At 45.4% G+C, this 25,408-nt stretch overlaps 1 protein-coding gene across 1 annotated transcript; it reads right to left on the bottom strand.

The window, feature by feature from the left end:
* Window positions 1-246: 246 nt before the first annotated feature.
* Window positions 247-16,284, bottom strand: T265_09729 (hypothetical protein; the record flags this gene model as incomplete). The annotated part of the gene is made up of 6 exons (XM_009175894.1): window positions 247-390; window positions 6,480-6,541; window positions 8,771-8,942; window positions 12,218-12,631; window positions 12,673-12,822; window positions 15,853-16,284. 6 exons carry the CDS (start codon window positions 16,207-16,209, stop codon window positions 247-249), a joined length of 1,299 nt encoding a protein of 432 aa, XP_009174158.1.
* Between the last annotated feature and the right edge of the window lie 9,124 nt (window positions 16,285-25,408).

The following is a 25,408-nucleotide window of genomic DNA, read 5'->3' as shown; positions in this document are numbered from 1 at the left end:
CATGGCGAGAATTTTTCTGTATGCTAAAGTGTTTTTTTTACCGGGAGAGTTTATTGAAGCTAGAGGTCATACACCTAGAGCTAGCTACTGTACATCTTTATGAAGGAAAAGATACCAGGTCACGGCACGTCGTAGCGGTCACTCCCGTCAACGGTCGCCCAAAGGGACATTTTTTAAATGTTATGAGCATACTGCACTTATCAAAACTCGCTGTGTTATTGCTAGCTCGTCCAGCTGATACATGCCTTAAAGTGGTTTTGAAGCTATTTTCTCATTAGAGCGCTCTGGATTGTTCGTCGCAGCGTTATTGAAAACGATATTGTCTCTTCTGGAAGCTTTACAGTATTTTCTCGTGGATCGGGAAGACACCATCAATGTATGCACGGACAGCTGACAGACAGAACCTAAGAATGAAAGTAATCTACGCGGACGGTCTAGAAACACGACTGACTAAAATCGTAATCTATAATGGATGAAGTGCTCCCGGTTTCCTAGGGGTTTCGGAAACTTTCCCAACATAGACCGAACGTCAGCACCTGTGTTTGTTTCGAGCGCTGAAGAGTATGACTGCGCAGCACTTCCCCTTTAGGACTACCTATTTCTGACGGGAAAAGATCACTTGTGAGTATATTTCATTGCTTATACTACTGAAACCCAGTGAACATCTTGTTGTCTACTACAGGTCGAGGAAAACGAAGCCATCATCTGGTATGCCATGAAGAAACGTAAACTTGCTATTGTGGAGACCAAGCTGTTCGGTGAAAACGGATTTATCAAGTATGTGTACACATGTATTGCTCTTACGACATTTATTATTACAGCTTCAAAGGATTTCATTTCCATCCGAAGATGGAGCGCACAAGACGGTACTATCCACACAAACACAATGTGGATGGATTTTTTGTCGCTAAGCTCAAGAGGTTGGCCTGAGCGCCATCTAATTCTTCTGTACATAAATAAATATAAATACAGTGAAAATAAATGCATAAAAAGAAAATAACGAGTCTCTGCTTCACATGGGATGTGGGATACGGAGAAATCCAGGGTCGTTATTCACTGGAACATTCGATCCTGACGTAGTTTTTCAAACAGCGTTCGAATCTCGGCTTCTGTGATCACCTGTGGAGTATTGGGAAATGGAACAAACAGTATAACAGCGAGTTACTACTTCACTAAACTCTCGGTAACAATGAAAACCAGAACGCTTCTCCAGTGCCTTCATCGAATCGGATCCAGAAAGATGATACGGCTTGGCTGAAGACAAATGGGGTTAATAAAATAAAGGAACGCCGAGTACGTTCATACTACGAGGGATTCTACGCGAGCCATGCGAATTGACCTGAGTACCTATGCGACCATCCTTATAATGTACGACCATGTCAGCGAAATCTGACTCCGGTGGTAGGAAGAGATCTCCATGCTAGTTCATCTAGTTTGACCAAAAAATAATTCAGAAACGGGTCCGTACACACCACCCTTACGCCAACTGCTACTGCGGTCACTAAGATCGGTGGATCAGAAGACCTAAGTTACGGTACGTCTATCTTACCCGGCAAATCATTAAACGCTTATCTTTATTCTGTGGACTTAGGGTTATTTTATCGCGCTTTGTAGCCCCTCGTCGAAAGGCGAAATCGAGGTAAGTAAGAGGGTAGGCAACACTGTACGACGGGCGGAGGGATATGTGCACCTTCTTCGAGTTCAGTTGATTGCAAATAATAAGACGTCTCAGGATCATTTAGGTGTATGGAAAACGAAAAGTGGCTCGAAGACGTATCAAATCATGCTGACCAAATGGGTTTGCAGTCACGGTGCAGGCCAACTCATGCATTCCCTCAAAGATATTTTGAGCTTCAGTTTATCCGAACGGGTGGTCAAACTTGCACTCAATAGGTGCACATAAACTTCACGCATGCAGTTCACGATGGAGGACTGCACCAGTTAGTAGACGGTGTATAATGACAACGCTTATCTGCCCTGTCCAGCCAAACGCTCAAACTTCCCGTATTGTCCTGCATTTCTTTGCTTTCTCGTTCCATCCGTCCGCCTAGGTCTCTATCAATCCGAATTAGGCATAGAAACCATTGCTCTTCGCGGCATGAGTAACACTTGACCCAACCACCTTTACTTTGGATTGTTGGATGCATTCTTCGACAGGGGTATCATCTGCTTCAATAAAGATCCGTTACCTGATAACCTAACTCCTAATTCGCTAGTTCCAACCGATTCGCGCACTGTAGTTTGGTACACGCGTCCAATGAGACCCAGTGAAATGCCTTTGTAACACCACAAATGGCGCAAATCAGCAAAAACAGTTCTGGCCTTTGAGATTCGTGCGTGACTGTCAAAGCTAATACAGATTCCGACATACGCATAGTGTTCCACAACTCCCAGTGTCACTCCTTGAATTTTTAGACGTATACTGAAGACCGAATGTTCCACATTATGACTTTGCACTTTGTGAACTCGAACTGGGCAATCTTAGTTAGCTATACTAGTAACTTTCGCTTCCTGTATCTTTTTTGGAAATGAGAAGAATCTCGTCTGTATATTCTAGGTCGACACAGTTCTCGCTCCGACAAATCTGAACACCAGGATTTCGGAGATCTTGGAGTGTTCGCCTGGTTAGTTCATCGATGACAAAATTAAACAAGTGGACGGAGTGAACAAATTGTCTGATACCACTACTTTTAGGAAAGGTTTTGGAGAGCTTTCCGTACGCTTTTCCGCACCACGGTATTTAAAACATTCTTGGGCACCCTGTTGTGCTTGTTCCAAAGAACTAACCAGTCGACGGCATCGAAAGCACTCTTGAAGTCAAGGTGCACTAGGATTTCAGGGTTGCTTTGTGCATGTTGTTTCTCTAACACTTTAGGGAGTGTGGAAATGTCCACACAACCCATTCCAAGCTGGAATTCTGCTTTTTGTCCTCGCATCTTGTCTTCCCGTGTCCTCGAAAGGCAACTTAAAAGAACCCACGCAGAGAACCCACGGGAGTGAAGCTAATTCCCCTCTGGCTGCAACTGCTAGCACACTCCACTATCTACCCAACCCATTTATTTAAAGCAGTCTCTTTTTCTCACACGGGGGCAAATAATATGGAGAAACACCAACTGAGGACGCCACCTCCATGTGTGAGCACAACGCGAGTCCGTCAGAATCAGCAGCTCGGTGACGCTTAAGGGACATTCGACTATTTTTGAAGCCATCTGCGTTGCTGGTTGCGACTCCTACCGAGCAACTCCAGTCGAGTTGGTCTTGAAAGTGTCCATCCCTATGACTCAGGCGCTCTTCTTTTTTACGGGTAACCGAGGGGTTGTTTCACTAACCGGAGACTTCCTTAGGCTGATTATGCATAGCAAGTAGAACAATTTACACAAATTTTCAATTTCTCGACTCCTACGTATCTCAGCTTTCTGGATCCACGAGGCTCATCGACCCATACAGGTGCTTTTTTACCTGAATCCTGACAGTTCGTCTGGTAGTATTGTACTCTCAGCAAGGAGGAACATGTGTCCAGGCTCCGCATTATTTGAGTGCTTCTCGAGGTCCAGTGTCTAGTTAGTTGAGCCATTTCCAAGCAGAGCCTTTCTGGATCCACGAGGCTCATCGACCCATACAGGTGCTTTTTTACCTGAATCCTGACAGTTCGTCTGGTAGTATTGTACTCTCAGCAAGGAGGAACATGTGTCCAGGCTCCGCATTATTTGAGTGCTTCTCGAGGTCCAGTGTCTAGTTAGTTGAGCCATTTCACAAGCAGAGCGCCCAGCATCTTTCAGGAATGCGGGGATTATCTTACGTTGGAAGCACTATGTGGCCAAGCGACTTCGGTTGTCCCGGAAGTTAGTACTCCACAGTCTGTAGTCAGCAAATAACTGCAACAGGCGTTCACCGTTGTTGACGCGTCTCGAGTCCACTCCTAACTGACTACCCAATTGAGTCTCAGCAGCGCTAATTCAACCTACTAGCGCATTCGTATCTACGGCAACAAAGCATTCAAAAGTCGTAAGAGCTGCCTTTGACTGTATCAAAGCTACTGTCTGTTGGGGCGTAAACAGACAGGGTGAAACAGCCAGCGATTACCGGCGCGTTTATGGGTTACTCTAACACACATTTCCAAACGAACCGCAGCACAGAGGCAATTATCAACGGGCGACCAGACAGTCTACAGCTTGGTGGCTTAAAAAAACAACCCAAGCAGAATGAGCAGCAGATGTTTCTGGGTCATCGGGAGCGAGCGCGAGCCGAAGTGGACGTCGGTTCAACATGTATACTCGCGTGTTCAATTCCCGTTCTAGAGAGACAACACATACCGATAAAAAACAAGTCCGGCGTACATACAACGGCGATCTCTTGTCCTGCTTGTTTCTGCGTGTGAACGTTAAAACCTGCCAGATGAACAAAGCGCCGCCGTTTGAAGAGTGGTTTTGAAGTGTCTACGTCTTGACAGCCGATTTAATCAACGATATAGCAGCTAACGCCAATGGGCGGTGAACGAGCCTGTCAGGCTACGGAGACGCCGCTGACAACAGGGTGGGAGGAACGAACATGTGAAAGAAAAAGGAAGGCATCAGAAGCGGCCCATTTTCGCTTTACCTACTTCACTGCATGCGGCAAGTAAGGCGACTCGGTGGATGGCATCGACCATCAGCCGACGTAGCATAAAATAATAGAAAATAATCGTTCAGATGTAACACCCTGTCGCCACGCTACCCGAAAGAAACGCGATGGCTGGGATACTGTCAGGTTGCCCAAGCCTAAACAGGAACGATCGAGATGGAGAGGTTGGGTTTAAACCCAGAACCTTTCAGTCAGCAAATTCGCGCGTTAACCACTGAACTACCTCGAGCTCACGATGTAGCATGGTCATTTGTAAAGGTGTGGTTCCAGATTATACATTGGTTGGGATACTGTCAGGGCCGCCCAGGCCTAGACAGAGGGCACGACTATAGTTCTCAACCAAAGCTTGTGGCTAACCGCAAGGCACTGAAGGTTGGCGTAAGACCACTAGAGCATTCACATTTTTTGGTGGGAAAGCCAGGAGGGTCATATTACGCACTGACCACTGTCACACGTGTACTCTTCAGCATAGCTCAACGGGTTATGAAGGTGCACAAGCTGCGGTAAGCTCCAGTTCCTTCGTGACGGGCGCACCCATTGGTATATCAGGACTATACTTTCTACACTCCGTCATCCGTGACTCAGAAACACTCAAGTGTTGTGAGCGCCATCATTGCGAGTCATGCAACCACGCGTGTTATCAATCAGTTCTGGCACGTTGCCTTCAAGACCGGCTGCCAAATAACCACGTTCCTTCCAGGCACACAGATAAGTGAAAACAGAGCTCACTGATAGGGAGACTGACCAGCGCATTCCTGTATCGTGAGTCACATGTGCGCAGCTTGCATGTATCACTGGATGTTCAGAGAGAACGCGTGAGATGGCGCGCTTTGTGCCTGTAAACCCTTTCGGTCCGCCTGATTTAACATGGACGCACATTTCGTTCTCCGTCAATACATCTTATGGATGATTCCGAGACATGTTTTTATGATTTATAGTCACTTTAACTTGACAGTGGTACAGTTTTATGGTAAAGGCTGCTGAGTACCGTTTGACGCAACCTATCCGACAATAGTGGACAGACCAAAACAGTTCGCCTGTTCGTAAGTCGAGTGCGCCCAGTGTGTCTTGGTGTTACAGTTGGGGCGAGATGGCCCAAGTGGTTAGAGCGCGAATTTACTGACCGGAAGGTCCGTGGTTCAAATCCGACCTCCGCCACTCGACTTCCCCTGTCTAGGCTTGGGCAACCTGGCAGTATCCTAGCCCTCGTGCTTCCTTCGGGTGGCATGGCAGCTAGGCACCGGATGGGTGCTACAGCTGACGCTTTTTTTGTAACGCTCGTCTTGTGTGTCAGATTTTGGAGTTCGAATTCCGGCACGGTTAGGGGTGTAGCGTTACTGATGTGTTCTGATAAGGAAACAGGAGATCAGACGCACCAGAAAAGTTGGTTTGGATCAGGGAGAGGATCGTCCAGAAAACAGTGACAGAGCTGCTTGACACAAGGCTTCGAACGTGTTAGCAGTTCTGCTTGATGAAGGCGGCTTCGGAATCCAGAAAGTATATCCAGGTTGTCCGTGTCTTTTAAACTGTTCTCTAATATGTCAAGCATACCCGCCCCAGCCGAGGGAGTCAAAAGCAGAGGAGCTGTAACGGATGCACCTTCACGGCTGAATAGCTACAACCATATGGGTAACCGCTTCAGTTTACGGCGTTACGGTGACTCAGCCAGACTCTGTAGAAACAAACTGGGTGGCAAACCCACCGTCCAGCTAAAGCAAACTCTAAGGCACATGATTAATTCTCGCATTCAACCTAGATTACTAGGCTGATAAACGGAGTTCACTTGCAATCTCTGTTTTCGAATATTGAGATAACGACTAGCGGGTTGAGAGATGAAAACCGCTGTAGAGAAAACTTACGCAACCAGATTCATGTTTCTTCTTCAAAAATTCCTCCAACGTCTCCTTCATATAGTTCACACCTAGATAGAGAAAAGGGACAGTTTTCACTTTGTGCGCATCCAACGGACGAGTATTTTTGCATCACTACTAGTCATCCCTGGGAAGGACCATTTACCTCTCCCGACTAAAATAGCTGGGAAACGCCCCACTTCCATAAAAGACAGCCTAACAATACAACGCATGTCATGTGAAAACAGACAGGCAACTCACCACAAACATATCAGCAATTTTTCTTCATTTTAATGAGAAGCTGAACTTTAGATAACTCTGTATGTCCGTAAAACCGACTGCGCGCCATTTGAGGGCGAATATTATCATGTTCTTGTTTGGTATTCATCAGTCTTGGACGAAAGGGTATGGGAACCAGATGGCGGATCATCCTGGTCTAGGAATCCGCTCTGGCGATGAAATATGGCATACTTTCCCGGTTGCGTCATCACGATGAGAACACGGATAAAGAGTTAGCCCACTTCCCTTTGAGGGCGATAGCAAGCTTTAAACTAATCACCGTCCGTCACCATCCCCCTTGGAATATTGCTGATGGTTTGGGTTACGTTCACCTATCTGTCATTTCAGTTGAACTTTCTTCAACCAATTTTTCTTCGCGATTAAATGCCACGAGCATTCACCTTCGGCGTCTCTATTCATGAAGGGGCACGTAGTAAGCGAACACTTGCCATCCAACCATCATCCCCTAAGATGTATTTATTGCTCCATGATGCGTACGTCCCCTCAACATTTCGTCTCACACTGATTAAACAATGACTACCATCCTGAAAACACCAACGAAGCAACATAGATTCAGCTAGGTAGGTTCCTTCCAGATGTCGGTAGTTCCAAATGGGCAATCGCACTGGACGAATTCCAGCGGATATGACTATTTACGCCTCGTATCAATCCCTTCCTCCATGCTGCATGCAATCCTTGGTGTTCTCAGCAAAACCGTACGAGAAACCGTCCAGTGGCGCGCTACTTGTATCTCATGGTTTTTCCGCTCTTGTAATTTTTTTATTTCGGGTTAAAGAGACCTATCGACGAACAAATATTTCGGAGCGATGACTTCGTTGTCGTGTACCGGAATCCTTACACAAAAGACTCCCGCAGTATTCATGTAAAGTGCAGACTAACTTTTGTGTACAACATGCAATTTTAGTGACACAGATGACGGAACAGTTCAAGGTGAGCTTCTGTCAAGGACGTTTCACTGCTACAACAGACATGGGGATAAGTTGTCGGGGATGTAGGTGAAACAGAACTGTTTTTTGTCCTAGCACCTTTGAGTATCCAACCCTCCTTCATCGAACGGCAAGTTAAATCTCTTCACTGCATACTGAAGCTTCACACATCATCCTGTTGTCTAGTAAAGTCCTATGATTGAACAGACGGTCGATCTTCGGCTCTGAAGATTGTGTCTGGGGACGCACCATTTAGCATTGAGGTAACCGCCAAAATAGGAAAACACTAATTCATTTTAAATCCTGTTGCAACTAATGGTTCCAAAGTGAAATCGAAATATTGCACTCAAAAAGCCAGCGCTGCATTAATCCGACAACAACTGTGTGCGGTGGAGCGAGGTAAAGCATGGGTAAAATGCTGCTTGTGGGTTGGAGATGACGGTTCGAGAGCTCGTAATTTTAATGTGACTGACAGCATGTTACATCGGTCTTTTGAAGACTGAGTTTTGTGCTTGGTAAGGCTCGTACGCTCGGAAGTATTTTACTGGTAGACTCCGAATAATACTAGTGATAATAAGATTATCAATCGTTCAGATGCAACACACCCTCGGTGCCTATCTGTCATGCCACCTTCAGGGAAGCACGAGCGCCGAGATATTGTCAGGGTGCCCAAGCCCGGACACAAGCAGTCGATATATTGTGGTGGAATTCGACCCACGGATCTTCCGGTCAATAAGCTCGCGCTTTATTCCTTGGTTATCTCGGCACGGATCTTCCGGTCAATAAGCTCGCGCTTTAATCACTGAGTTATCTCGGGCCCGGTTGAGTCTTACTCCAACGCTATGCTCACACGTGCCAGTTTCAGTGTCGTTTAAGAGTATACGGACCTCGCCCTTGACGGGTTTTCCTATGACTCTGCAAAAGGTCCCCAGTCTCCGCTTCTTCCCAATTCTCACTACAATGTTTAAAATGGGTGTGGGGCGGTAAGATACCGGTGTATGCTGTTGATGTATTAATGTCTAGTACGATGACGACTGCTTGAACAAAAAAAGTTGTAGGCCACCAATAGCTTACCAGCAGCAATGTGACTGGCAACTGAATGTGGTAATTCGGACAGAGCTTCCGACAGGGCTTCGTTTTCCTCTTTTTCAATCTCAATTGCCTTTTTTTCACCGAGGGCCAAATAATATTCCATAGTATCCTCCGGATCAAGAAGATAACTGACGTTCAGGTATTTGTACAGAGTCTAAATGCGGAGAAAAAAGTGTACTGAAATCAATTCGCATAGGGGTAGGATTACAGCAACGCCCAAACAAGTATAGCGCATGGTACGGCAGAAACAGCGGAAAAGAATACGGCCGGCCGAATTTTACACCATCTTCCTTGAAAAAAAACCGCACCTACATGGGCGAAAAATAACAACTGTGGACCAAATTATTCATTGAGCAGCTGTTTATTTCGCGACGTTCCAGTGAGAGCAATATTAGCACTCCTTTCAGGTCTCGGTTAGGTCACACACTCGATTAACACGGTGGGTTGGATGTGCTTACTAATGCCATTGTTCATCTAGTCCTGCCTAAATAGCAAGTCGGGCGATGGGCTTCAGGATCCGATCACTAGTCATTTGACACATCATTTACACTACAAATAAAATGCTAATGAACAGAGCTCTGACGAACAAACTGGTCTGTAGAATACGAATTCCACAATCCGCTTAAGTGCACAATAAGTGCAACAAAACTTGTCTGTTGAGAATCCTCACATGAGGTCAGGATGACTGGAGTAGGGAGACGTGCACAGGGAATGTCCAAGTAGTCAAAACATAACGATGTGATCTACTGAGCACATCAGCCACCTAGTGCACTGAACGGGATCAGGATCAATACAATAACTGGGTTGGCAGTAATCATGAGTTTTTTTCATGAGACTGTTAGATTTACAGGCGTAATATAGGTGCGGACTGAATGATCTAAATTAGGGATTTTGTTTTTGAAGGTGACCAGATTGAAAGCTCGTATTACAGAACTGCTAATCCGGTAACAAATTTGACAAATAGAAGCTTTCTTTATGGTGGTCGTTGGCTTGTTCGCTGGGCTGGGCAATTTGGTTGCAAACGTTTCATCACCAATCGAGGTGACATCATCAGTGCACAACCACCAACCCACCGCTACGCACTACTACGCTTCACAATAACGCACTGATGATGTCACCTCGATTGGTGATGAAACGTTTGCAACCAAATTGCCCAGCCCAGCGAACAAGCCAACGACCACCATAAAGAAAGCTTCTATTTGTCAAATTTGTTACCGGATTAGCAGTTCTGTAATACGAGCTTTCAATCTGGTCACCTTCAAAAACAAAATCCCTAATTTAGATCATTCAGTCCGCACCTATATTACGCCTGTAAATCTAACAGTCTCATGAAAAAAACTCATGATTACTGCCAACCCAGTTATTGTATTGATCCTGATCCCGTTCAGTGCACTAGGTGGCTGATGTGCCCAGTAGATCACACTGCATACCTTTTGCTCCACGGAACTCCTTTGGTCAGGATCGCGATTAATACTATGTTTAGTGAGTAGATTAAAATACCAGGCGTTTCGAACACGTGGCAGCGTAGACCTACAGTGTTTTAGAAGCTTAAGCCTGCAAACCCGTGGTCATTGTCTCCCCTCTGGTTGAAAACCAGAGTTCAATCGATGACTAGCAGCCACTCCATCATCATTTTCACGCGAACCTTGCGCATCGTTCAAGCTCATGGTCGCTTTGTTCTGTCCAGACTAGTATAGCAAACACTACAATGGACATATATCTTGGGAAGTTAATCCCACTCACTTCCGTCTAGCTTTCCGATCACAAAACGTGTATACGTATAGGATGGTTCAAGTCACCATTGATAAACAACAATGATGGAATGGCGATTACGCACTAAAAACAGGACACGGGAAATTTGACGAGAACGACTGCCACCGCGGTAAGAATGTCATCAGCCCAATTGTTTAGGTTATATGTATGTGTATGTACATGTCAGTGACCTCTAGTTGTACGGACAGTGGCGTCCAGCATAACAGGGAGTAGACTAAGGGACCTGAGTTGAAATCGCGGAAAGGTGAGTCCTCACAAAATAAGCGGTACTGAGTAGTTTTGCTGAGTAAAGGAACTGGCGAAAGTTCCGATCTGGGCATTCATTCCATCAAATACACAAAACCATTGTTGTCTAATGGAAACAAACTCAGCAAACTGATGTGCCACGAATAAGACGTATATGACGGTCACCTTTTTGTGCATACGATCATGTGTCCTTTAGAAGTAACATTAGTGAAAGAGTGCGCTTCGACTGATACCAGCTTGGCTGAGCGTCCTTTACATTCCAAACCATGGGCAGTAACCGTATTTTAAAACGTCTCGATTGTCTTCCCAACTTAACTATTCGGACCAGATTTGTCCTGGTGATAACTTTAATCACCAAGACTCAGAAAACAGAGGTGCATTTGATTCCCTGTTCGAGTTGATGAGTTGGTGCAGAGCAGTTGCACTTTAATTGGTCCTTTGGGTTCAGTTACCGAACTATGCTGCAAAAAAGACTGTGGTAGCGGGCACAAACTGTTACGGAACTGGTAGCATTATGCGACGGGTGCGCGTTGCTGCGCTACTGTATCTGGCCGGGTTGAGAATGATCCAGTTTCAAAACTTATCTGCTGTTCGACCACCTGACTCAAGATAAACAACTGCCGATCCAAGAGTTCACCGTTCATCTTGGTTGGGAGGAAGCAGTACAAAAGGACAACAAAAAAGTGGTTGCGTATACTTTACCTGGTCGGAGTAGACGAATTACGGGTGGAATAAACCTGATTCACAGCTGATACCCTGTTGGCCCTACATTATACGGGCTATAAACGGTTTTTTGATATGTAGAAGCTAACTTCAGAAGCGACCATACAAGAGTGACAATCGCTTCGAATATGGCTTAAAGTATGATGTTTGTCCAAGTTCGCAATGAAAATGGGCTTCACGATTATTAAGCTTATCATTCCCACTCTGCCTCGTTAACGGTCGAGCTTTCGAATATCTGTGGAGATTTCGTCCTGTAAGTGAAGACAATCTATGCTGAAAAGCCGAATATCTCGAATATCTCCTTTAGTCAACTGCGTATCTCAAGTGGTAACTTGAGCGCGCGTAGTGAAAGCCAGCTTTCACAAGGTGGGAAATTTACCCCTGAAGGTCCTATAACACCTCAATCAGAGAAAAAGTCAGAATAACGAGAAGAAGCTCGCTTAAGAAGGTTACAGTCCTAGGGCAAAATGGCTTCCAAATAGGAGGCGTTTCACTGTTTTCGATAAATTCCCAAGCGAATTATGTTGGTGTTAATGTGAACTTGTCCCTTTAAAGAGCCGTGTGCAGTGTTAGCACTCCTCTACTCAAGCTTTCGGTACTTAAAAGCAAACGATGCCTTGGACTGTATTTTGACATAATATAGACAAACCATGCATTAATCTTTTTCGTAATTAAAACAACACTTACCACGCACGATGGACACCTACAGAGACGTTCCCTCCAGCCACTGGACCAAAACACGGAGGGCACTTTGGAGTCGTCCGACAGTCCAAGATCTTTGACTCGCAGCTTTTTAAAATCGAAACCTTGAATTTCCAAATCTGAGGCTATGCGCAGTAGCTCACAGTCGTTCACCAATGAAGGACTGATAGGTCCGTTGGATTCACCATCCAGTTTGAGCCGTTTTGTTTCAGGTTCTATGTTCACATGGCCATTCACTACTTGTGCACTGGACAACAGAGTGCTAAAAGCCATACACCAGGGTTGCTCCTTTCGTGAAAGTGCGTACAGACATAAAAAGGCACATCTTCTGAGGCACTGAGAACACGTCATCTCCTCATATTCATCTGGTGCCGCGACATCATCCGGAAGATTAAGATGCTACAAAGTGGGTGGACGAGTAACGATAAAGATCCACTCACCTCTACATGAAACCAATCTTCGCAAAGTCCACACTGAATCATTTCCTCATTGCCCTCGTACTCTTCGTCTGGATAAGGTCGTTGGCAAATACAATAGCTGTTGGAAAAGTTGTGGTTATATTGGTTGTCGACATTTTCATCATCTTTCTCCTAGAACGTAGGTAAAACGATGGTAATCAGTGGATACGCCCGGTACCAGTGAAAGTCGTTGAGACTCAACTAAGTAAGCATGGAATGGCAGTAATGTGTTCACGTACTGAATGAACCCGACAACGCTATCTGTTAAGACTTAGAAGTTCGATTTCTATTGCTCTAAAGGATGCGACTGTGACCTTATAAAAGGTGGATACATTCGTGCTGCACTCGCCCTTATATTACAATTTCACCATAGGAAGAATGGTAGAATTTTCTGTTCCTCTTTTAGGGACTTCACAGTCAAAATATTCGCTTGGAGTTAGTTGATGTATTCTGAGTCCATATAAAACTTGGACAATTGAAGAAACAAGCTACTCTGAATAACAGCAAAGTAGTAATGCTGCAAGGTATGCTCACCATGCCCATAAAACGTAAAGTGGTGCTGCAAGATTGGGCAGGATGAAATTCATACCTTGCGTATAAGCCATCGATGTGGCCGAAATATTCTTTTACTTGGAAAGCCGTCCTACTCTCGGTGGCACAGAAATAGCATCTTCCACCTGGAAAGCCAGAGAAGCATTAAAGACGCAGGTGTAATTTCAACTTCATTCAATGTCAGTGTTGGCTTCGCCGTATGTGTGACTGCCGTGAACAGATGCATGACGGCATTTGAGCATCGATATTTTCGAAGCACCAGACGTGTCTGAGTAAAAAATCAGGTCAGTGCTCCTGAGGCACATCAGATGATTGTCGAAAGCCTGGTTCGCCATCGACGGGAGAACCCAGCTCCATTCCAAGGGCTAAGTAAGCAGGTGAAACCATGTGTTTCTCCTGTCGGGTCACCGCAGTCTATGATGGCGAATAGCGTATGATGGAGCGGCATAGAAAAGCGTTTCTAGGAACAAGAGGATAAATAAAACATTCCTACATGTTGTGACATCGCCATGTCGATAAATGGTGGGGAGTCATCACCATCATTGACAGTAGGAGTTCGGTGTTAAACACCGATGCTTCCCTGCCGTACAACCATGATTTATTTGAAAGCCTTTATTGTGAAGAAAAGAGTAAAGGGACTTGGTGCTAGCTTACCACAATCATTCCGAGGTTCCCACATCTCCGGACATTCACTCAGGCGATCTGGATAGAAACTGATAACAAGAACGCCACTGACATCGGTTGGCAGCCATATATTGCAGCGTCTCCAACCAGGCGCACTGAGGATCACGCGGTCCCCATCCTGAAAAGCGAGTAGCACCGACAGCACCCAAGCGTTTCGTGATCTCCTTCATACTCCTCTGCCAAGTCAAGGGTTGGCTACCTCTCTGTTTAAGCTACTCTAAGTTGGGCATGGAAAACAGCGCTCTTTTCGACATACGCAACACATGTCCCAACCAACGCAGCTTCTGGTGCTGGACACATTCTTCAATGGGAGTACCCACTGAGAAACCGAAAACGCGGTTTCTGACTGCCTCATTACGGATTCGCCCACACCAACTCACAGAAACAATAGTTCTGAGACAAGGATTGTCGAACACGTGAAGACGTCTCAGTTCCGCTGCTCGAATAGGCCAAGTCTCACAGCCATACAAAAAAACACCCCGTACAGTACAGCTACAGTACGGGGTCTTCAATACTCCAATCTAGCGGGAAACATGCACCAGAGCAACCAAGGCCCTTTGTTATGTAACGCTTTGACAGTGCTTTGTCTCCGATACAAGGGGTCCCCCAAGTTCAGCGACAACCCCTCATAGTTCTGGCAGCAACCATGCCTTTACGAATGAAGCAAACTTACACAGTTCAAATACCCATTCTTCCCGGAGTTCTGCCTTACCTAAAGTTGTAGTGATCTACAAACATTTATACTTGTGTTTAGTTGGGCACACCTACATTTATTCATATCGAATTCACTTATGTTTCTCCATCTCTCTGCGAAACTTCCATTCTTTCGTGGTTCTGACAATCCCTCAATCAACCCGGCTGCTCGCTACTTAGTCTTACCTTCACCAGCAACTTGTTGTTTCCTACATGTGAAATTTACTACAACATTAAGCTTAGTGCTCACATGTCCAAAACTTCACTATTCTCCACAGCTGTGTTTTATTCCCATGCTGTTTACGATTTGGGAGTGCGTTTTCAAGTTTCACTGGCGGCTTCATGCTTTCACCCAACCCAATGTCTGTCACACTCACACGAAGCTCCTGACTAAGGTTCCCTTACCCTTATGAAAAAATCGTCCATCTATAGCATCCTTTCGGTGCCTCACTGCCCAGCCACCCGAAGGAAGCATGGGGTCTGGGGTACTGCCAGGGTGCCCAAGCCTAGACAGGGCAAATCGAGATTCAGAGGTCGGGTTCGAACGACGGACCTTCCGGTCAGCTAATTCGCATTCTAACCACTGAGCCATTTCGCCTCCACAACCTTGCGAACCACTTTAGTGAGTAGTACGGACTATTGGTTGTTAGTCAATTCGTGAACGTTTCATCACCAACTGAGGTGACATCGTCAGTGAACTATCCACAGCATCGAATCCAACCGTTGTATCTCGACTGATCCTGTCTAAGTTTGGGCAACTTGGAAGTATTTCAGCGCTCGCAGTTCCTTCAGGCGGCACGTCGGCAAGTCACCGAAAGGGTGTCACACCTGAACGACTTTTGTTGTTGTTATTCACAGCATCCAATAACATATTTTGGACAAATATATCTCAGCCTGTTGTTTCGCCAAATGCCCCCACCATGTCGATGCAAGCTATCGCATTCAATATATAGCTGACTCTGTCCCAGACCCCTGAGCTCCGGTACGCTGTTTACAGTTGATTTATTGCACGGTATATTCATCCATTCATCCAGCTGGATTGCTTTTTTGATACTTTGACTAATATTTCCCGATACTAAAGTGAAAAGTCTAGATGATACTTCTCACTAACACTTTATCCTCGGTTCGGATAAACGGTTAACTGTGCCATGGAGACGTAAAAACTACATAAACCGGCAAATTTTTGGGGCGTTGCCGATTTTACGGACTGAAATATTGTACGTAAACACTCACTTCCCAGAGTTTGCATTGAAACGGAGCGAAATTTTGGTTTCCACAATCACATCTAAAGTTCCGCTTTGTGTATAGTTCCAAAGTATCGTGACCATCATGGCAACTGAGCAGACAAGGATAGCAGAAGCCGGCATGAACGTTCGAAGTATCCAAGCAAGTTCGGCAAGTGTAGATTGCCTGACGTTTCATGTATCCCTTTATAAGGAAGAAGTCATGAGGTGTCGATAATAGACTTACTTTTGTGAAGCTGCAACATGCTCGATCATCAATGCCACCCATAACGATAGCTTGTTCCTCATTGATAGATTTGACAACATCCTCAATGGAAACGGTAGTTTCTTCTGATTCGTCCGCCATGTCACCACAGATCAACAGATGAATGGCACAATAGGATCAAACAGAAACCAGGATTAAAAATGCGGCAAGTGAGGCTGCAAAAAAAACAGAAAAAAAACATCAGACTCGTTCTCACTGGCTTGCAGGCGCTGCAGAACGAGGCGCACTTTATTACATAGCGCAAAACTAACCACGGACGGACCTGGGTCACTGTAAATCGATCTAGAAGTAGGTTGTTTCTTCTCATATGATTTTTCCCATTTACCTGAGCGGTAACATTGAAATCAAGAGGTTGGTGTAAAAGAGATGGATGTTATGAACAACCTGAGTTGAAACTTGCGTACATGCAAGCAAACAAGACGCCACATTCGAATTTTCGTTTTCGCTAGTTCGACTGGTTCGTCTATGGGTTCAACAAACTTTGTCTCCCAGCAGTTTGCATTCGGTATTATGTAAGAGGTACGCTACCCTGGTGTACATAAGCCGTGAACGGGTACCTAGTCGCCGTTGGAAGTGAGCCGAGAGTGAAGTTCACTGTCAGGTTGCATTCAAGCGTAATATTTGCGGGATAGGAGTATTTTAGCGAGTGATGTGGCCATTTCGTTGGTTTCATCGGTTTTGGCAGCAGAATAAGCCACTTCTTGTAGAATCACAACGTAACAGTCTATGGTCTGACATCCGCTGGGCACATTCGTGAATGGTATTCTCACAAACTATTCCCTTACAGTATCGGTCTTCGGGAACAGCGGTAGTCGTTCGACTACGTGGTGTCCATCAACAAGCCACACCCGAATCCGAATAGACCAAGCCGCAATCAATAACCGGTGGTGATAGTTGAACCTTGCCCAAAGCTTCTTAAAGAATACCTGCGTGGACTCTGGTCATGCACTTATCCGTTGATGCTTTCCAGTGCGCCTTTTTAGGTCCACGCAAAACGCGTGCACCCTAAACAGACATTGAAAAGCTCATGGTCTCAAAAGTCACATAGACTTCTCAGGTCCTCCCCCTCCAAAGCCTTCCGGTTGTTTGAACGTTCATGGTCGAGGGAGACGAATATTCAAAGGCCTACTTAATGCCGGAACTTCTACTTGCGGTACAATCCAGTTAACTTCATCCAGGCACAAGAACTCTAACAAAACCATGGCTTTGTTGGACGCCCGGCGACAGATTCCTCCTGAGTCAGGACCACGACTGAACTCGACGTCATAGAACCGAGTGCCCCTGCAGATTGGGAAGCTTTGTGGCCGAAGAAACAGAAGAGAAAAGTGCCAGAAATGACCCCAGACTGTTTCACTTGATTCGCCCGACTGATCCTCGGAAGCTTCTTGTCAGCGAAACTATAGAGGATCAAAGTGGCTCTCTGATATCCAGCAAGGAACGTTTGAATTGTTGGGCAAAACAGTTCGAACAACAGTTTAGTTGGTCATGTTCTACTGCCGGCCTTCAACAGAAAAGTGGACTGCATATATGGAGCTAACTCCAGCCTCGGGAGCATCAGAATGTACATCCCTACATAAGTGTTTTTGTGCTCCTGTTCCTGACGAACTTGCCCCTCCCCTAAGGGTGGCAGTAAATTTCTCACTCGCTGCCCGTCTAGCCTATTTACGTTCACCTAGGAGAGATGCTCAGACGACTGCGGTGAGCCGACGATAGTGCGTCTTTAAAAAAAACGCATTTGCAGTTAGCGTAACAATCGCAGGGTTGTCATTTTGACCCTCCTTATAACAAGGCTTATGGCATCACTGATTCTTCGTCTTGCGGCGGCACGTGAAAACTTGACTTGAGTATCAAGCGAGATTGGATTGAGCACAGGATACATTGACCACATATTCACACTCTGTCGTGTTAGAATGCCCTATGTACACAGGACCCACAATCTTGATGTCCGGTGATGTCAAGGGTGTGTCCGACTGTATCGATCCATCAGTGCTTCTAATCACTCTTGCGCAACAGGGCACGCCTTAAAAGTTTGTGAGCACAAACCGATCCTTATATTCATATAATTCTGGGTAAGAGTGTACGGTAAGCTCTTTACAGGTTACCCGAGTGTCCGGTAAGGATATTCACCCTCTCCATTTTTGTTTGGTTTCGCCATCCATAAAATAATGAAGAGAATGCTGGAAGGTCTTCAAAACCGCACTGTTTAAATAGTTTCTGGTGAGAAACTTATTTGTATGGAGCATACAGACAACGTTCCAGCACAAGAAATGTTGAATAAACCGACTAACATTATACAACCTATTGGTATGCGCCTCGTGCCTACAAAGTGAAAAGTCACGCCGAAAAGCGTGCACTCGCCGAACATTCAAGTCATAATTAATGACGCACTGGGGTTGTGAAAAACCCGCAGTTATATTAGCTCCGACAGGAGAGTCTGAAGAACCCGCCTTGCGAAGATCCAAAGGCTCGAATCACGTCCGCTGAATTGTCACTTGTGGCGTCCAAAAGTCACACGACAGGGTCTCAAGGATTGCGTGTACCGAGCTACAAGTACACAGTTTTACACGTGATGATGATGAAGGATTGTGTTGTTATATGGTGTGGCCTCTACGAACTAGTGGTGAGATGTCTACAGGTTTTTGATCACCGTCTCAGAAGCGTTGTTGGTACCGGATGGCGTCAACTAATTCGTAATATCATTAGAAGACGAGTATTTGGTTAATCAGTAGATGACTCAATCGTGGGCCACACCCAGCATCACCACCCCCGGTGGCTCATTTATGTGCTACGTATATCAAAAGTCTACCGGGGCGTTTGGTTCCCCGTGCCTATATCAGAGTGGTGAGTACTACGAAGTGAATGTGACTTGGTATAAGGTATCAGAAAGAATAAGAGGTGTTCGGTTGTTGTTAGCCCGGTCCGACTTCCAGGACGGGACCTCCGGGACCCTCACGCGCTTATCTGGAGCCACTTCAAGAAACAGTGGCTTACGGATGCCAGTATCTTCGTGCTGCCAGTTTCCTCTCAAACCAGGTGCCCTCCTCATCCACCCTTCCGTCTTTTTTTCACTACAAGGATTTGAACATTGCTGAATGAACTTTGTAACTGTGAGACTGCATGATATGGAAGCAATCAATTCAGTTAGTAGGTTTGGTCGGGTTTAGCTGCGACACGGAGAAAAAGATATGCACATATGTTAGGTGATATGATAAACACGTGTAACCAGGTACAATTCAGCTTCAACCGCGTTACAAGTCCAATGGACAGATGAGCCGCGAGCCGGCTACGGAGCAAACGAGGCAATGCCCTGATTGGTCAGAATGCGTGCTAAGCTGGAATCACGGATTCACGGATTGATGCACAGGATCGAGGCTTTTGCCCAAGTTTCCCGGGTCGGTTTTGTTCTTGTCGGTCAGTGGCTGTCGTTCACCTGAAAGGCACAAGTGAAAAAAGGGTGTAGCACTGCTCTTTATGTTCTCAGCGCGGGGCAGTATGCTCGCCAGCGCGAGGATTCGCATAAATAAATGTCTAATAGTGCTTTAAATTGGGTTCGAGAAGGAGCGTGTACAACCGTCGGAGGAAGGTCATTCCACGGAGCTAATACCCGAAATGAAAAAAAGTTTTGTCTAATGAATGTGTGTGCTATGAGCTTGAAGATTTTCTTACTATGTCCTCGCCGGGTGTTTGCTGGGTCAACGGTAAAAAACCTGTTTGCCAAGCTTTGTTCAAACAGGGCGTAAGTAAGAATTAGGTCCCCTCGGAGGCGACGGTACTCCAGGGGAAAGAGATCAAGCATCGCGAGACGCGTTTCGTAGTCCACGGACTTGAGGCCGGCAACCATTCTCGTGGCGGCCCGCTGGACACGCTCAATGAGGGTAACGTCTTTCGTACGTCCTGAGTAGACAACTTGGTTGGCGTACTCCAGGAGCGGTCTGACGTAGGAATAGGCATCTGCAGCTCATCGTTTCTCGGCCCACTACGGATGTAGCGTGAAGTGTCAGTAAACCTGTTGGATTCGACGTTCGCGAGAATGTGGTTACGTTAAACGGTGTTTCTGGAATGTGCATATATAGAAAATGATATTATTTTGGCCATAGGACAGTGCACACGTTCGCACATGTTGGGTGACGCGGGAGAGAGGACTGAATCGAGGCAACAACGTGTGTGTACTAAAACCGAAACTACAGGCATAAGTCAAGCGCAGATGCAGTAAGAGCTCGGGGTCACTTAAAGAGATGTACAATCGGACTACCCTCTTTGTCTGGGGTCCGCCGTTGAGACCTTTATTAGGAAGAGGTACCCATACACACTAGGTCATACGATAAAAGTGTAAGCAGGTATAGTCAAGTTCCAGCTGCTTTATACCGGACCTCGTTTAAACCTCCACGATTCCCCCTATCTTGTTCTCTTGATACCATACACACTAGGTCATAAAAGTGTAAGCAGGTATAGTCAAGTTCCAGCTGCTTTATACCGGACCTCGTTTAAACCTCCACGATTCCCCCTATCTTGATTCTCTTGATTTTCCCCTGTAAAAGCTGCCATGCCTTATGATTTATCGTAATAAATGTAATCGGATGTCATCAACCGATTTAGGACCTGTAACGCCGTTCGCAGGGCAGAACAACCAGCGGCAACCCAACCCATGATGTCAGCTGTGGCGATACGTCTCCGAATAATTCTGCAACAGCGACGGCAGCTCGAAGATGTTCAGATGATGCCAGCTACCTTCTCCCCGAGGGACAAAAGCGGGGAACCCACGAGTGACCCGACCGTTGGACCAAAAAGGAACATAATGCGGGGCCACGTTCCGCCAAAGCAACCTCGTCACATTCAATCGTCTCAAAACGTGACTTAGAGCAACATCTAAATGACTTGGTCTTCGAGAAGGACGCTCGGGAACTCTTGCATAAGACGAAAATCTTCAGTGCGTTGGGGCCAGATGATACCTATCCAATTATCCCGAGGAAACTTTGAAAAACTGGCAAATCACTTCTGCCTGGGGCTTCGCCACTCGCTCGACGAAGATTGCATTCCCTCTGTTTTGGAAGGAGGCCACTTACACACCAATCTACAAAACTTGTGACCGTCTATCGCCCGGCAACTAAAGGTCTATTGGCCTCAATAGCACACCATGCAAGGCGAGGGAATGCATCCTAAAGAGAGTCATCTTGAGTCACCTCACTAACAAAAACTTGATATCCCTCGCGCAACAAGAATTCCTCCAAATACTAGCATAGTACTGGTCTCAAATTGACGCCACGTCCACCGAACATCCAAGCACAGCCGCTCTAACATCATTTACGAAGCAACTTAGAAAATTATATTAAGTTCCAACAGAAACCAAGAACATTGCCCACATGCTCTTGGTTTTATGACGGATAGAGCTCTTAAGGCTCCAGCCCCAATCTCATCTACAATTCTCCCTGAAGAGCGACAACCTCACCCCCTGGAGCATTTTTACATTTGTACACGTGAGTTCAAAATCTGTCGAATCTGTCTGAAACATTGGGGGAGGCAGCCCACTGAAAACCCAGTGACAGCTTATTCTATCCTTAACACACCCTTTATTTAGTTAGTCTAATCCGTTTGTACCTTTTGGCAACTTTTGCTCATAGCGTTTTGTTTGAGATGGCAAAACTTCAAGGTCACGGACCATCACTAATCCCCATTTTGATTCCGGTTTACGAGAGAGGAATCACGAACTCCACTTTAGAATATTTTGCCATTCTTCGGTGTTCTTCAAGAGTGAAACAACATCTACGGAATACCCAGTGCAAATTCCATTCAGGGAAATAGGCCATTGACGTTTGTTTGAAATATACTCCTCAAATTTACAAATCAGGTGAGGTTCTTCAATGAGCCTTGGCACAGCATATTCTCTCATGGATCGTGCCATCCAGTAAGTATAACAGTGTTAGAAATCGCATGGATTGTGCTGTGGCGATGCGTGGTCCATCTCTGGGTCCATCTCAGCTATGCATAACTAGCCCGCGGATAACACAGAGTCACCAGATAACTGCGGGTTAACTAACGACACAATTATATGATTACCATTGGGAATATGGCGCTCCATAGTTGGAATACATTAGAAACTGCAAACTTAATGATGGCAAACAAGGGTAATCATTGTAGGTCACCGAGAAAGCGGTAGCGGTTATCACTCACCGCGGCTACACATATGATAGTCCCGTTTTTGTGTGCACTCCCTGACTTTGAGGCCACATTGTGATGGACATTCATTGCTCTATTCATTATTCTCTTGTTTTAATATTCCATGTGCTGTTTATATTCGCCAATTCGGATACATACGTGCTGGTTGTTACGCTTCGCTGAATTCTGGATTTCTAGTTCTTCTGGTTATACCGATATAAGTACGAAACTTAATTCTCACAATTTGGCGTCGCGAATGGAACACTTCATCATGCCAGCCGAAATGGAACCATTAGATGTTAATTCAACTGCGCGTGAAGTAGAGGATTATTTGGAACGGTTCGCCATATGGTGCCTCACAAAATCCTATATGGATGATAAGAAACTCACCGCATATTTGCTACATTTCGTTGGCAAGGAGGCGTATACTTTCATCAAGAATTTAGTATTCCTGAATCTCAAATCCTACACTGCATTGAGGAAAAAAGTTCTTCAACACTTCAAACCGACTAGCTTCGTAGCAGACGAAGCTAGGTTTAATATGCTGACCCACTCTCATTCTCAGTCGGTTCATGATTTCGTTTTACAGCTGCAGACACTGGCAGCCAAATGCGACTACGGTGCCCAGTCGGAAGACCAGCTGCGTGATAGACTCATTGTGGCATTCAGCTGCCCGAATTACAGCAGAAGCTGCTACTCTGTCCGGACCAGAAATTTCGAACCAATCAGAAAATATGTGAGCAGTATGAAGATGTGAAGCATGTGACGAAGACTGAGGAAGCAATCTTGTTAAATTATTCCAAAAGAAATAACTAAAGGATGCAGACGAGCAACAAATTCACAGCTCGAACAGATTCTCGTGCTCCAAATCCATCAACACGTCACTTCACAGATCGGAACCCTAATCCGATGGCTCAAAAATTTGGGAAATGCGATTCTTGTGGACGAAACCATTCCAGATATTCGTGCCCCCACAGACGAGCGAAGTGTTTTATCTGCGGTAAAACAGGACACATTCAACTTGTCTCTAAGTCCAAGAAAGTATGTCACTCAGCTTCTGACCCAAATACTGACGTGAGGGCATTATCTGAAGGTATTTCTACTCTTTTTCTATCTGTTTTGTCCCAAAATTCGTCACATTTCCTTAAAACTTTGGTGTCCGCTTCTGGTCAAATGCATGACTTTATTGTTGATACTGGTAGTGTTGAGTCCATCATTCCTTAATCAGATCTAACTGCATTCTACCCCAGTGCCGTGGTAGTGCCTACAGATGTTAACATTTGCGGTATCACTGAACATTCTGTACCTTTAGTTGGTAGTCGCACGATCCCTGTGAGGTCACCCCAAAGTACCTGTATCGATTGTAATTTCTTGGTTTCAACATCGGGACCGTCGATTATCGGACTCGAAGTTCTGCGCTTACTGCAAACCAGTATCACCTTACCGACGTCTGTGAATGAGAATGAAATCAAAAGACCGATTCCTAAATGTACTAAATCTACAGGTGGCATGCAAATACCCAGGAGAGGAATTGTTCCATTTGGCTTGCACGGGCATGTTCGTCAAGCGTTTCAACGAGTTCTTGCCGACTACTGTGGTGTTTTTCTCGGCAAGCACCATGCTTTAGACGTTATTGACGCATATTCACGTTGGCCTGAAATTTTTCTGACTAAGTCTCCAGGTGCCAGATTCACTCAGCAAGCCTTGAGGAAAGTGTTCAGCCATGAAGGTGTACCAATTATTTTGGTCACCGACAACGGCACACAATTCACTGTAAAATTCCTCGAGGAATGGTTGAAGGGTATTGGATGTCGACGTCTGTTTACTGCTTCGCGACATCCCCAGTCGAATGGACTTGCTGAAAATTTTGTCCGAACACTTAAGTCTGCCATTATTTCACTTATCCCACTACTTTTGTGGAATTGGACCGTGGGATTGATAATTTTCTAATGCAATACAGGAACACCCACTCTCTCCCACTACTTTTGTGGAATTGGACCGTGGGATTGATAATTTTCTAATGCAATACAGGAACGCCGTCCATTCCGTTTCTGGGAAGAGTCCCGCGTTTCTATTTAAATCTCGTTCGTTACATACAAGTATTGACTGTGCCAAAACGGCTGATGTTGCATTTTTCAAGGGTAATGATCTACGACCTGCTACAGGAGTAATCTTTCTTCAAATGGAAACGGATGGTCACAATTCTCGATTTAGATGATCTCTCTTGTCATCGGAGACACATTGGCCAGGTTTAGTTCAATACCAGAGGTCAGTCTGTTAACGGCACTCCTGCTGTTTCAAATACTAATGCGTCCTTTGTAGATGATCTTATGGTATCTGAACAAAACGTATCTGAAGAACACACAACCTATGAAGAGCCTGAAGTTTCCATTCCGAGATACTTCGAAAGATTGCGCTTAAGACCACCACTGGACTATAAACATCCACACGCCCATTCAAGGTGTGGCGGATGTGATGAACATGACTGATACACTATTCATTGACCTATTCATTATTCCCTTGTTTTAATATCCCATACGCTATATATACTCGCAAATTGGAACACATATGTGCTGGCTGTTACGCTTCGCTGAATCCTGGATTTCTCGTTCGTCTGGTTGTACCGATATATGTAGGAAGCTTAATTCTCACACACATCAACACACGGTGATCTAATTTAATGGCCAACGACACCGTCCATACTCATAATGCTGAGCGTTGTCGCTCACATTCACCAATTATTTTAAACAAAACCTCACAATCTATGCACGTTACTTTCTGACATGCGTGCGCTAAAAATTTTCGAAAACTCAATAATGCTCCATGATTCCAATTACTGAGATGGAATGGTGAGTGTCCACTGGGTGAAATTCGTCTGAATTTAGAAAATCGGCAGTCAGTGCAAGTTCGAGCTGAAGCCAGTGCGGGGTAAACGGGGCTGCTAAACAAGTGGCCTTAATTTTTCGGATAACCTGCATCGCAAAACATCAGATGGACTCTCAAAGCAACCTCGTTCAATTTCCCTAATGGGAGAGGCAATGGGGCCGTGAGAGAGCTATTTTCGAAAGAAATCAGAGGCCAGACCAAGTATAAACGCACAACCTCGCTACAGACTCCGTTACTCCTG

Source organism: Opisthorchis viverrini (assembly GCF_000715545.1).
Source record: "Opisthorchis viverrini unplaced genomic scaffold opera_v5_307, whole genome shotgun sequence".
Lineage (NCBI taxonomy): Eukaryota > Metazoa > Platyhelminthes > Trematoda > Opisthorchiida > Opisthorchiidae > Opisthorchis > Opisthorchis viverrini.
The sequence above is the reverse complement of the archived record's forward strand: the minus strand, read 5'-3'. Positions and strand labels throughout refer to the sequence as shown.